At 35.5% G+C, this 13,062-nt stretch overlaps 1 protein-coding gene across 2 annotated transcripts; it reads left to right on the top strand.

Moving 5' to 3' along the window:
• Positions 1-4,878: 4,878 nt before the first annotated feature.
• Positions 4,879-12,611, top strand: LOC106054385 (FGFR1 oncogene partner 2 homolog). Of its 2 annotated transcripts, none has more exons than XM_056043682.1 (5): positions 4,879-4,996; positions 5,936-6,216; positions 7,910-8,161; positions 9,415-9,480; positions 10,628-12,611. In XM_056043682.1, exons 2-5 carry the CDS (start codon positions 6,076-6,078, stop codon positions 11,135-11,137), a joined length of 969 nt encoding a protein of 322 aa, XP_055899657.1. In that variant the 5' UTR covers positions 4,879-4,996; positions 5,936-6,075; the 3' UTR covers positions 11,138-12,611. The 2 variants fall into 2 exon arrangements, with proteins under 2 accessions (XP_055899657.1, XP_055899655.1); XM_056043680.1 differs by having other exon boundaries at positions 4,898-5,001.
• Positions 12,612-13,062: the final 451 nt, after the last annotated feature.

The following is a 13,062-nucleotide window of genomic DNA, read 5'->3' as shown; positions in this document are numbered from 1 at the left end:
GTTTCAATTCCCTTGACTCAATAAGAGATTAACACAAAAAATATAGAAGTCAAACTAGTGTGATCTTACTCGTGTGAATCTAAAATGGTACTGTGAACTTAAAAATTATTTCTAAATGTTATGATTTAGTTATGTTATTTACAGCATTATCTAGATCCAATGTTAGGCCTACGAACATTGACTCATAGATGGATTGACCTGTCTAATGTGCATTACATAATTGGTTGGTCGGTTAGTCGCAAAATCAAAAGATTTCTCAGCTATGAAGTCATTGACACTTCACAATTATTATTTAAGCAGTTAAACGTAACCGAATATAAATCAAAAGTGATAAAGTTAAAGAAAACAACCAAAAAAGAAAAATATTATGTTCTCCCAATTTTAAACAAAGCTAATATTAAGTGTATCAATTACTTTTGATCAGTCATGTAATTAAATTTGCAATAGATCTAGAGTAATTATCTAGACTAACAATTATAAGTCTGTGCAATTTCATGGTTTTAGCTTTCTCAATACCCATATGATCCTATCACTTGTCTGGACCAGTGGGAAAGAGGTGGGAGAGAAAGAAAATATACTATAGTATCTAGATGATCGTTTTTAAATGCATTTATACAAAATAAATGAATGACCTGAATTGGAGCTCATGGACTAAATCCATCTCATGCTTCTCAAGCCAACAAGGTTACCACTCTGCTAGCGAAGAGCGTAGAAACATGAAAGCTTATAGGCATATTGTTTCTGTTGTTTCTACTTCATGTTTGTGTTCACTACAGTTCACCAAGCCTAATATAATGCGGACTAATTTAGCTTAGACCACCATTTCAGTCAAGTAGGCTACAATATTTCCTTCCCTTGTTTGAGATACCAAACAAAATAATTAATTTTTTGTGGTGTCAGGTAGCCTACAAGAAATAATTGTGAAAATTTTCAGCTTGATACGAGATTGCTTGTGGGAGAAATAGCGTGTACAAACGTTTTACCAGACATATAGATAGACAGACAACTTTGTAAAAATAGAGAAATAAAACGCAAAAAAAAAAAAAAAAAAAATAGCCTACTGAAATCCTCTGCCAGTAAAATTATTGATTTCCTCTGCCAGTTAGGCACGTTGCTGAAGCTCATGCTAACTTTCACCAAAGAAAACAAACATTCACCATTCACAACTGCATTAACAGCTGTAGAGCATGCCACGTTAGACGATGTAGAAACACTAACTCATAGATCCACAATGATGCAGACTTGAATAACGCTCTATTCCTGTATATACATGTGCGCCTCCAAATTCGGATGTCTTTTAACTTTTAATAATTTAGTGTCTCTCAATGCGATCACGTAACAGCTTGGAGTAGTGTCTTGAAGCAATATTGTTATTTGACGTTGACCTGAGCAGGTATAAACTATTTACGTAACAAATTGATGAAAAGAAAAATGTCACTTGGAAATATAAGGACGATGGCTATTGTGGAGATGGTAGCATATTATAGTGTGCTGTCAAGTAATAACTGCGTATATGCTACCAATGGCCATGGGTATTAATTCATATTGAGTGTACAATTTAGGCCTATTAAAGGGGTGGGTACTTTAAACATCCTTAGCTAGGCTGTAATATTCGTAAATAGCTTGATCAAGAGAAATAAGGTTTCTTCGTGTTTCTGCATGTAAAGAATAGGCTAAAAAGCATCATGATACAAGAAAACTTGCAGGTTTTTGTGTTGAAGGTGGGTGATTAAAACGTTCACAAGAAAATGTTACGGACACGGCTGCCTGGTCGTTCGGATTTATCGATGGTCCTGGGTTCAAACCCTGCCCGCTCCCATCCCCCGTCGTCCTGCGGGAGGTTTGGACTAGGAAGTAAACTATCTTCAACTCTGAAGGAACATCCGAAACACTGTAAAACATTTTACAAAAACATAAACGACCTAGGCCTGTCAGTGAGTAGTTTGTTGATGAGGGACATTTCTTAGCCCAGTATGATGCTCAAAATCACTCGGACGGCGGGCCATTTTAATATCCGACACTCGAGTCGCGGGCCACATGAAGTAAAAGGGAAAGAAAAAAAAAAAGAGAATTATACAATAAACCAATTTTTATTAGAAACCCGTAAATCTAGTACTTACATTAATTCATGAGAAGTTTATCCTAAACTACGTTTGAATATCCGGATGCATAGTTGAGACGCCAAGTCGAAGAACTGAATCTAGTATTCTAGATGTTTGTCTAAGAGACGATACGATTACGTAGCATTGGTTTCACACGATTCATCACTGAAAAAGTTTGTCCCACTAATAAGTCCTTGTAATTATTGGGAGCAGATGAAGAAAACTGTTCAGGACCGAGTTCGGTGGAGAGCTTTCGGCCCTATGCTCCCATGAGAGTGCACAGGATTAAGTCAGTAAGTCAATTATTGTGATCATCCATAACACTTGTTTTCGGAGATTTCGAAAAGTTTATGCAAGAAACACGGAGTAGAAATGAATAGTCTGCATAACTTGAAATTTATCAAGCAAGGATGTCTAGTTTGTAAGTCTATCAGTTTTACTTGTAGCTTTTGGCACATTGGATTTTAGAAACGACGAATATTTTTCAATCTGAACACGATCATCATCACATGGTCCATTGATTTTGTTGGTGAATAATTTAACGAGACCACAGAGGCTCGGTTCGTTTGATCTCTGAAAACTATTGCTGTCAACCATAGTTGTGGCACCATCAGTAGTCACTCCCACTAATTTCTCCAAGGGAAAAAGATTCTCTGTGATGGTTGAAACTTTTTTGTCAGTGTTTCGCCACTTGCGAGCCCATGCATGCTCCAAATAGCTACCACGTCCTATCTGATTTCAAACTTAATTTTTATCGCGAATAAATACCAAAATTTTGAGCGGTATCAGATATGTCGGTAGACTCGTCAGCGGCAACAGAAAATAGACATGCAGCCGACTCATTTTCTTCTCATTTTAGGTAAATATTCTCCTCCATCCACCACTCTAGGTGTAATCTAACTAGCAATCGAACTATCGCGTCTCAAACCAAGAATGACGCCTTATTTATTTTTTGTTTGATTTCCTAAAGCTGTTTAATGTTATGTTTTTTTAAGGGAGCCAGTCTTTCTATATTGTAGCCTAATAACTTGAGTGAGGCAACTCAACGTGGCACATATATCTTTATTTACACGACATCACAATTTCATAAGACATCATCTTTCTTAGGCACAGTCTTTTCACTTCGGCTCTCAACTTGGGCGGAAATCGTTCTCCTCTCTTCCTTATGTTGCTAATCTTGACATCCTTTTAGTCTAGTTTATCACAGTGCGCACCTTCTAGCTTAGATGTCGGTGCGCATGGCGGAGTTATAACATTGCCCCCTTCTTAGAGCTTTTCGTCCCGAAAAGAAACAGTGCAGTGGAGCTTTGACAGTTCAAGTGGAGGTCGATCGGTGGGAATCACAGACGTTAGGGTGTCTGTTGCCCACAAAGCCATCTGCACAGTTTCCCGTGGTCGTCGCTTCCTCTTCTTCCAGTTGGCCAGTCTACGCTTGGGGCGATATTGTGGTCGCTGCTTCGACCTCATGACGATAGTCGCTGATGCCAGCCAGCTGACACATGGAGAGTTAGTGGAGGTCAGGGTTGCCAGCCACGTAACACAAATGGATGTTGTTTCGATCATCGTAGATTCCAGGGTTGTTGTTCTAAGACGCTGAGTCAGCGGACCTTTTCCATGGACGTGTCGTGACACAGTTGTAGGCCCACAGCTAGCCATGGTTTCAAGCACATAGTCTTCTCGGCTTCATCTGTAAGGTATGCCCATGAAGCATCCTTGTAATGTTCATCCACCACTACATCAGGTTTCGCTGGGATTAATTCACCACCGTTCAAGTCACTTTCACTGATGTGGGCAGAAGTACACATTTCTGTAAAGTTCAGGTCTTGTAGCTGGGTTTCTTGGCATGGGCACTTTCCCCGCAGGACGCCGCATATACAGTTCATGTCAATCGCCTGGATGCAGTTGCCAAGTATGGAGTTCTCTCTTATGCCACTGCCAAAGTCAAATTCGTTGTTTCTGCCTCGGCCATTGTTGGGGCCCGTATTCGCAATTTCACCCGACGACATCCAAGACAAGAAATCAGAAACGGTCTTGAGGCTTTCATGGTTTGAGTTCTCATCAAAGGTACTGACATATAAACAGAGGTCTTTAATGTCCACAGCAGCCAGCTTGGACGCAGACCCAACGTTGTCTTGATCTGTCTGGCTCGTTGCAGAAGTTTCAGGCTCATAACAGACTTCTCTAGTTTCTTCATTTGTTTCTTTTCTTTCAATTCTGTATATCCCATTTAGATCGTCGCAGCAATCGTTGTCACGTTTCTCGCCCTGGATAAGAAGGTTTAGGAAAATGAAGTTTATAAGATTACTATTCGTTTTATATTAGGTCTAATATATAATGCATACTAATTAGCTTTTTCTCTTTAAAAAAATACTTGCATAACTGATTTTAAAAATGAGATTTTTCGCTGTCAGGAAAAAAAAAGTAGCCGTTGCATCAGAACTTTGAATGGTCTAAAATATTGTGATGTCCGATTTTCAATATCTTTTCTAGTTTACGAGATCTAAACGGGACGGACGGACAGACGGACAGACATTTCACACAAAACTAATAGCGTCTTTTCCCCTTTCGGGGGCCGCTAAAAAAGAACAACGAAATAACCATATAATAATATATGTAGGTTGGTGACTATATAGTAGGAAAGAAAGCAGTCAATATGTCTTGTCTATGCCTCTTATTGGAAGCAGTCTTTATTCATAGACCTAAATATATAGATAATGATTAGTTCACAGACCTATATATTCATAGATTGTTATGTTCGTATTCTTTTTCACCGAACGTTAAATAAAAACATTTTAATTGAAGAGTGCTTTAAATTTTGATCTGTGTTGTCATCCTTTGTTACTTTTTCACATTTTGTGTGTGTGTCTTGTCTTAGAGAACAAATCAACTAAAATGTAGGGTATTAGATTCTAGATCTACTTATCTAATCTAGATCTTTATAGCTTTAATTGTAGTTTTAATTGTCCTAACTTGAACATGGATTGATGGAAGTCCCCCCCCCCCCCCCAAACTCAACTCTGGGCCAAACATTTCAATTTCTTTTGTATTTTGTTACATTATCATTATCATTCATTATGATTAATATTTCTTTATTATAAGTTTTAGTTTATAAATACTAAAATTTAAATAGTCTATTGAGGCACCACACATGATGAGGGATAATGGTTAATGTTTCTCTCTGTCTTTGACCAGGATTAGAGAGTTTTAGTCTCTTTCATTGACTTCCATCCATTATGAAATATTCCATTCCTCAAGAGTCAAGATGTTTTCTTTCCACTTTTGGCTTTTTTATTTATGCCTTCCTCTCTTGCTTTTCCCTGTTAGTACTAGTTCTGTTCCCAACAGAAAGATATTTATATACAACCTTATAGGATGTCTTGATATATAAAGGCTGTACACCGCTTTTTGTAGTCTTAGCTTATTTCAATGTTTTTCGCCATGATCATGGGCATGGGGTAAGGGGTCTAATGGCCAGTATGGTCATGTTTGCGATTTCCTCATTCGTGATGCAACCTTTGTGATATATATTTATATGTAAAATCTTACTAATATGACATAATGTGGCTAGTAGAAACTTACCTCTAGTTCTGCAGTTAGTAATATTTGCAAACATACAGGAGTGTCACCATTAACTAAGGGACCAAGGAGTACATCAGTCGTATTGAATTTTGTGTTGGGGCTATACCTTACTCTTTCCAAATTGTGTTTAGCTTTGAAAAAGATTCTAAAATAATTAAATGAAGATCTGTTACAAAAATAATTCTCTATTATTCTTTAATGAAAATTATTATATAGATTTCAGTAAGATTTGATGCTATCTTTATGTTTTGTAGTCACTAGATCTAGATCAAGCACCATCTTATCATTGGTCTACAGTCTACAGATTAGCTGCTTATCCCACAATCACAGGTTCAAGAGGTTTATCGGGTTATGATCTAGTCTAAATGAACTAAATTTAGAGTACAATCAATAAATGACAATGGCTTTGTCAGTTGAAAAATTATTGACAGATGCTCATACTCTGATCATACGTTTAAAGGATCATGACACTCTAGCAGATAGCATAATAGCTACAACACAGACACTCTTCAACAAAATTGAAGCAATGAAACAGGTTTGTTAAAAATTAAGATATTATATCTAAAACTCTATAAAAACTATGTCTAATAATCAAATATTAGATCTAAAGCTGTATTGCTTTTTTTTTATAGTAAAAAGTAAAAAAAAAAAATGTTTTGTAGATACCCCTCAATATTTACTGAAATTAGAAGCTTACTTACTTACAGCCCATCAGCCCTAGCCCTATTGGAGTATAGGCAGCCAACAATACATCTCCATAGTCCCCTGTACTGGCCCATTCTTTCCATCTTGTACCAGGTGTAACTAAACTTTAAAGTGTCTGCTTTTAGTTCTCATCGTCATGTGCTTCTTGGACACCCTCTCTTTTAGATGCCTTGTGAGTTCCACTTCAATGCCTCCCTTGTGATGCTAGTTGCATACAGTGTGCCCCATCCAGCTCCATCTTCTTTTTGTGATTCTTCTTCTACAGCAGGGGTTCTCAACCTGTGGGTCGCAACCCCCTTGGGGGTCGATTGACAATTTGCCAGGGGTCGCCAAGGACCATCGAAAAATGGATTGTTTTTGTTTATTCTTCTAGTGCTGTGTGTGTGTCTGGGGGGGGGGGGCTCGTGGCAGAGTGGGGGATTGTAAAAAGGGGTCGCCAAGCTTTAAAGGTTGATATTTTATGGTTCTTTGCAGAAGTTCACGGTTGTTGATGGTGTCTGGCCAGTGGATGTGAAGGATTCTATGATGCAGCTGTTAATGAAAGTTTGCACTTTCCTAATGGCAGTTTTAGTAGTTTAGGTCTTGGCTCCATAAAGAAAAACTGCCTTAACCTTAGAGTTAAAGCTGTATGAAGGCAGCCCTTGCTTTTGCATCCTTGCTTTGATATCGACATCTGTTTCACCTGTTTCATCGAGAATGCTACCCCAAGTAGGGGAAGGAATCTACTTTCTCCAAGGGATAACCTACCAGAGCAATGTTCTATGTTAGCAGTTAATCTTCATTATCTTTTTCTTATCCTTGTTAATAAGTGAATTAGAAGCAATGAAACAGATTTGTAAAAAAAAAATCTTTAGCTCTATACACAAATATTTGATTATATTAAAGTAAAGAATGTTCTGTGAACAGACCTCAATATTTACTGTTGCTACACTTTTGAAATTTGAAGTTTTGGCATTTAAACTGTACATGTTCAATTTTCTTGCTTTTGTTGTACTATCAGCAAGACATACAGTGATACAATAAGTAACTAGGCAGTCTTAAGAAGCAGAATAATTGGACCAGGGCTTAGTTTCTAAATTGAGCCTACTTACACATTGGCTAAATAAACATTGTAATTAAAATAATTTTCATTTTCAGATGTAAAATTCTTCTCATTCCTAGCCTTTGTCTAATGTCGTCACATCTAAAATTACTTGAGGTCTTGACCAGGGACTGGGGAATACATTCTAATACTTAAAACTACTTTGGTTGCTCCCTTTAAAAATTAAATGAACAATGATGGCTTAAACTTATTCCCATTTGATACATTTCTTAATGTCTAAATCAATTTTGAAAAATAAAGTCACTAATTGTTATCCACCATTTGTTTAGAGAAAATGTTTTCAATAAAATAGGCATGGTCTATATATATAACATACAATAATAAATGCTTTTTAAATTGTTATGGAGAATATTGCTTTTTACTTTAAATTTGGTTTCCTGACTAGCTATTAAAATGCATTGTTTTTTCTTCTATTCATTAGTATCAAGATGATATTGCTGAACTTAATGAGATTGCTAAGCATAGACCAAGGTCTACATTGGTATTGGGCATAGCACAAGAGAATCGTCAGATACGGGAACTACAGCAGGAAAACAGGGAACTTCAAGCAGCCTTAGAGGAGCACCAGTCAGCATTAGAACTCATTATGCAGAAATATAGGGAACACACTGTTAAACTGATACAAAGTAACAAAATTGAGCGGGCACTACAAGAAAAAGATATTATTGACAAGGTAAAACAAGTAAAGAATAGGAGCACATTTTCAAAAATTAATTTTATATTTTTAAAAATTTATTTTTGTTACAGAAAAAGAAAAACTCTTTATCATCATTCTAATGAAAAAGTCACAGCTGAATTTCTGCAGTCTGTCTGTTACATTTAAATATCATATTGCAACATTTCCCACTATCCAAGCTTTCTGCAAACTGCATCACACGACACAGCCAACTAAAGAACTTGACAACTCAGGGCTCCAAAGTAACGTAACAGTTTAATGTCAAATATATCACAGCCAATACTGTACTATTGGCAACAACATAACACTGACTGCACAAAAAATGTGCATCTTCATGGACTTGTACTCAACTCTCTGTTCCTGTCCAACTTCACACCGTGCTGGTTCTGACTCTGACTTTGCCTTGTACTTGTGATATTGCGAGGTAACATGAAGTGACTTGACTTGATACATTCACTCTTATATAGGGTCCCTTCTTGAACAAGGTGGAACGTCACTTGACCATTCTGGTTGATCACATGACTACTTTCGACGTGACTTGCATGCATACTATTTACAACACAGATCCTTCCCGAACTAGCGTGTACTGTTACTCGTCTTGGTTGACCGCTAGTCTAGCGCTGGCCTGGGGCGATTAACATCAGCATCAGCTGAAAACACACACAGCACTACCACCATTTGTGTCACCATTTGGTTTAAAAGTATTGAAGTATTGTTGAAAATATGACTTACGCAAACCTTTATTGTGCTTCAAAGAGATGCAATAACTAGATCTATTTGGTATTTGGATTTAAAATAATGATGTATATTGTATGCTTATATGTAAAACATTATATAGCAACACACAGGCTTGATAAATATCTGTTAGCAGAGTTTCGATTATTAATAATATAGATTATATTAGTATTAATGCATAATATTTACAATCGGCACACAATTAGATCAGCTATCCTATGACTAATGACTAAACAATCCAAAAAACATCCAAATATCCTGTATTGATTTTTGGTCATTTTTTAATATGATTATGGTGTGATTTGGGGTGAAATAAAATTAGATCAGTGAATTTGATAAAACCCTAATGGCTGTCCACTAATATGTCTGTAACTTTTTTTTTTTTTAAATTTACAATTGTTTTTAATTTGGGTATTTGAATTACATAACTTCCACAACAATTTTTTTTTTTTAAGTAATTTTTTTTTTCTAAGTTTAAAAGTAGTGAATTAAAATTCTTTTATTTTTCATTTTAGGAATCAGTTTGTCATCTCATGGATAAGATTGATGAAATGGCCGGTGTGATGCAGAAGGCTATAGAGGTATTGTCTCTTGTTGCTGCCTTTACTAAATTGATCTTATCACTCAATTAATTGAAATTATATGATTTTTTTGATTTTGTAGTCTTCTGACAATATACAAGTTTAAGGTTATGACTGTTGCACAATCTTTAACAAAATTTACACTGAAATAAAAACACCAACACAAAATGAATTTGTGAGATTGTTTTCTTAAAACACCTATGTTGTCCACATTTAAACATTGATCTATTTAAGTAACCTTTTTGTTCTCAGTTCACTATGTTTAACTTTAAAGCATGCTTGTTGTAATTTAAGGAAATCTAACTTGAAAATAATATAGTGAAATCTTTATTTAAAAAATCACATCACTTGATTTATATATCATTAGCCTTCAACTTCACCTATCCATTAGTCTGATTGGCAGTTAGAGGGCACCAGACATGATCTGTTGACCATCTTTACACATTCGTATCTGACTTTTGCCTTGAATAGAATCTTTTTCAATGAAAGGCCCATCCATTCTTTGATTTTGTCTTCTCATTGCTTTTTTTGTCAGCCTCTTTTTCTTTTTCATGGTACTGTTTTCTGAAAGAAGGTCTTTGCAAGCCTAGAAGACCTTGTAATATAGCCATATAGTTTTATTTTTATTTATTTTTTTACAATAGTTAGTAGGTCTTCGTCTTATTGCTTTCTCTAACTCTTCCTTTTTTCCTGGCTTTGTTCCCTGAAAAAGTTCTTTTCAAGCCCTTAGGTCCTTGTGATAGGGCCATATTTTAGTTTGCGTTTTTTTGACAGCAGGTCATCATGGAGCCTTCTTTCTGTTGTGATCCTGTTTCTAATATCCTCATTTGTGATGCAGTCTTTGTAGGAGATACCTAGGAACCTTCTATAACATCTAAGTTTCATTGCTAGGATCCTCCTCTCTAGTTCTGCAGTTAGTGTCCAAGATTTGCAAGAGTACAAGAATGTGGCCACGACCAAGGAGCACATCAGTCACACATTTTTAAATAAAATGTATATTTGAAAAGCAATTTGCTTTTTCATTAAACCCTATAAAAAAATGAAATCATCCTAATTCTATTCCCTAATTGTTAACAAATGCAAAATGTGTTTTCATGCCATTTGCTCTTAATGCTTTAATAAATCCTCGGATCATTTGATTCAATAGGTGGATGAAACGTCTGGTTGCGCTGATAAAGAACGTCTTTCACGCTTGGAAATTGAGAATAGAGCACTCAGGGAACTATTGGAGATCTGCACCACTAGCAGAGAAAAAATACTTCAGGCCGAAGCAAAAGTAGATATGAAAAAGGAGCGCGATGATGAGGCTGATGATGATGATACCAACACTGATACCGAGGGTGACTCTTCTGTTGTGCTGGCCCTGGATAAAAAAGATGATGGTGATAAAAAGGAGGCAGCAGAGAAAAAGTCCAAGCCTAGTAGCAGCAGGGAGACCACTCCCACCAACACCAGCCCAAAGACTCCAGGTGCCAGCAAGTCTGCCACTGAATTGAAAAAGGGGAAAACATCCATTTCAGTGACTCCGGCAGTCAAGAAAACTGTGTCTGCGACAGGTGTGAAGAAAGATATAGCACCACTTAAGAAGAGCCCATCTGTAGAAACAAAGAAAGACACGAAAAGCAAATTGACTCCAAAACCTGTGACTAAGAAATAAAAAAAAAGAATGAATACGATTGGCTGCTATAATTACTTTGAATGAGAGTTAAGTCTGATTTGTACAAGGGTATGTTGAAAATATCGCATTGGATATTGTAGATACAGATATTGGCTATGTGACATGCAACATTCATAATTTAGAATGAGGGGGTTTAGCTAATGTATATAATGTGGTTAAAATATGTTAAAAGATTTAGCCTTGCAGTGGGCAAAATGAAATGAATGTGTGATGGATGGTTAAATGCAGATGTTTAACCATTTTTTTTTAATTACATATGATTTAGATTATTTTTTAAATCTATTATTTTTCTATATATATTCCAAGTATGACAGCTAAGTGCAAAAATGTCACGTTGCTCTCTGCTTCCCTAGCTAAACCCTCTAATAGACACATCATTTGTTGTCTACAGTTTCCTAACTTATAGCCACTCTCCAACATTTTCTGTTGATCCATTTATATAGTGCATTTATTATTATACAAATTTTTGTACTTTTTTTTATAAGTCAGAAGCATCATTACTTAACCCATCGTCTGTGCTTTTATAGCTAGGGCTAACTTGTAAAACATTATAAGTTGGTATTAGTGAGAAAAAAAGGCACACCTTTTACTAGTGAGAAAGGCAAGGCGAAATTAAAAAAAAAAAATTTTCATTTTCATTTTAGAAACAAGTTTCTTAGATTTGTATGGCATAATAACAATTAAATTTTCTTAAAAACTTTTAAAAGGCAAATTTAAATACATAACTTACTTAAAGTGGGACTAAAAGTATGTCAACGTATGGTATGTGATGCCTAAAATACCAAAACACAAAAAATATTATGGTATAAAAGAAAGTCTAAATTTTATTAAAAATGAGACAATTCCTTTTCTTCATGTAGGCTTTATAGTTGTAGAGGTCATCAATGAACTACCTTCGAAAATTTAGAGTTTGAAACTATTTAAATATGCTATGATTGAGAACTGCTTATATCCATATTGAAGCACTTATCATTAAGTTTAACATTGGGTTCCACCAGTTTTGTATGTGCATATAATATACAGGTTGAAATCTCATGATTGTATATATATATTTTTTAAGACTTGAAAGACCTTTAGATATTTACTGAGAAGAGATCATTACTTTAGAAGGTGCAAATTAAGACTAATGTGTGTACAAAATTATAATGTATTTTTTTTACTTCTAAGTAACACATTTTAAAATACTATTCAATGATTCGTGTCTAGATTTTTAAAAAATTACATAATTATGGCTTGTTTTGACAAGATACTTTAAACTTAACACAAAAAACTAAGAAGGTATTTCACATGCTATCTTTATGTTCTGTAAATCAATAACTTTTCAGCATATCTCTGTGATAATAAAACAAAATTGAATTAGTATCATTGCTATGTATTGGTGCATTTTTATTTATGTTTTGTTTATAATGCAATGAAACTACATTACCAGATTAAATTGATTATTGATATCATTGCTGCAAGTGGTTATTCTCTACCTGTTATGTTGTTTGTTTGTTGTTGTTTTTTCTCACACAGAACTCAAACATTTTTAAAATGAAATTTAACTTTTAAAAGTAGTTTGTATTAATGTTAAACAGACTTCCTGTTTATGGGCAGGTAAAAAGAGTAGTTTCCCTGGAAAAAAAACAAAACAGCATAGATTGCACATTTCACAAACTTTAGTTCACACTAGTTTGAGGATGTTCTTGTCATTATCATCTTTCCCTAAACTTTCGCCATCGGGTTGCTGTGACACATAACCAAATCCCTCCACTTATTCCAGTTAGCAGGCTATCAAGAGAGAGGCTGGTCCATTCTTTTACCTTGTCCTGCCAGCTTTTCTTTGTATAGCCTTATCTTCATGCTCACTCCCATGGATGACTTTTGACAGTGAGTCATGTTTTACAATATGACAGAAACAGCTC

The sequence above is a fragment of the Biomphalaria glabrata genome, chromosome 10 (genome assembly GCF_947242115.1).
Source record: "Biomphalaria glabrata chromosome 10, xgBioGlab47.1, whole genome shotgun sequence".
Taxonomy (NCBI): domain Eukaryota; kingdom Metazoa; phylum Mollusca; class Gastropoda; family Planorbidae; genus Biomphalaria; species Biomphalaria glabrata.
Note: the sequence above shows the minus strand (reverse complement) of the source record. Positions and strands in the feature narration are given on the sequence as shown.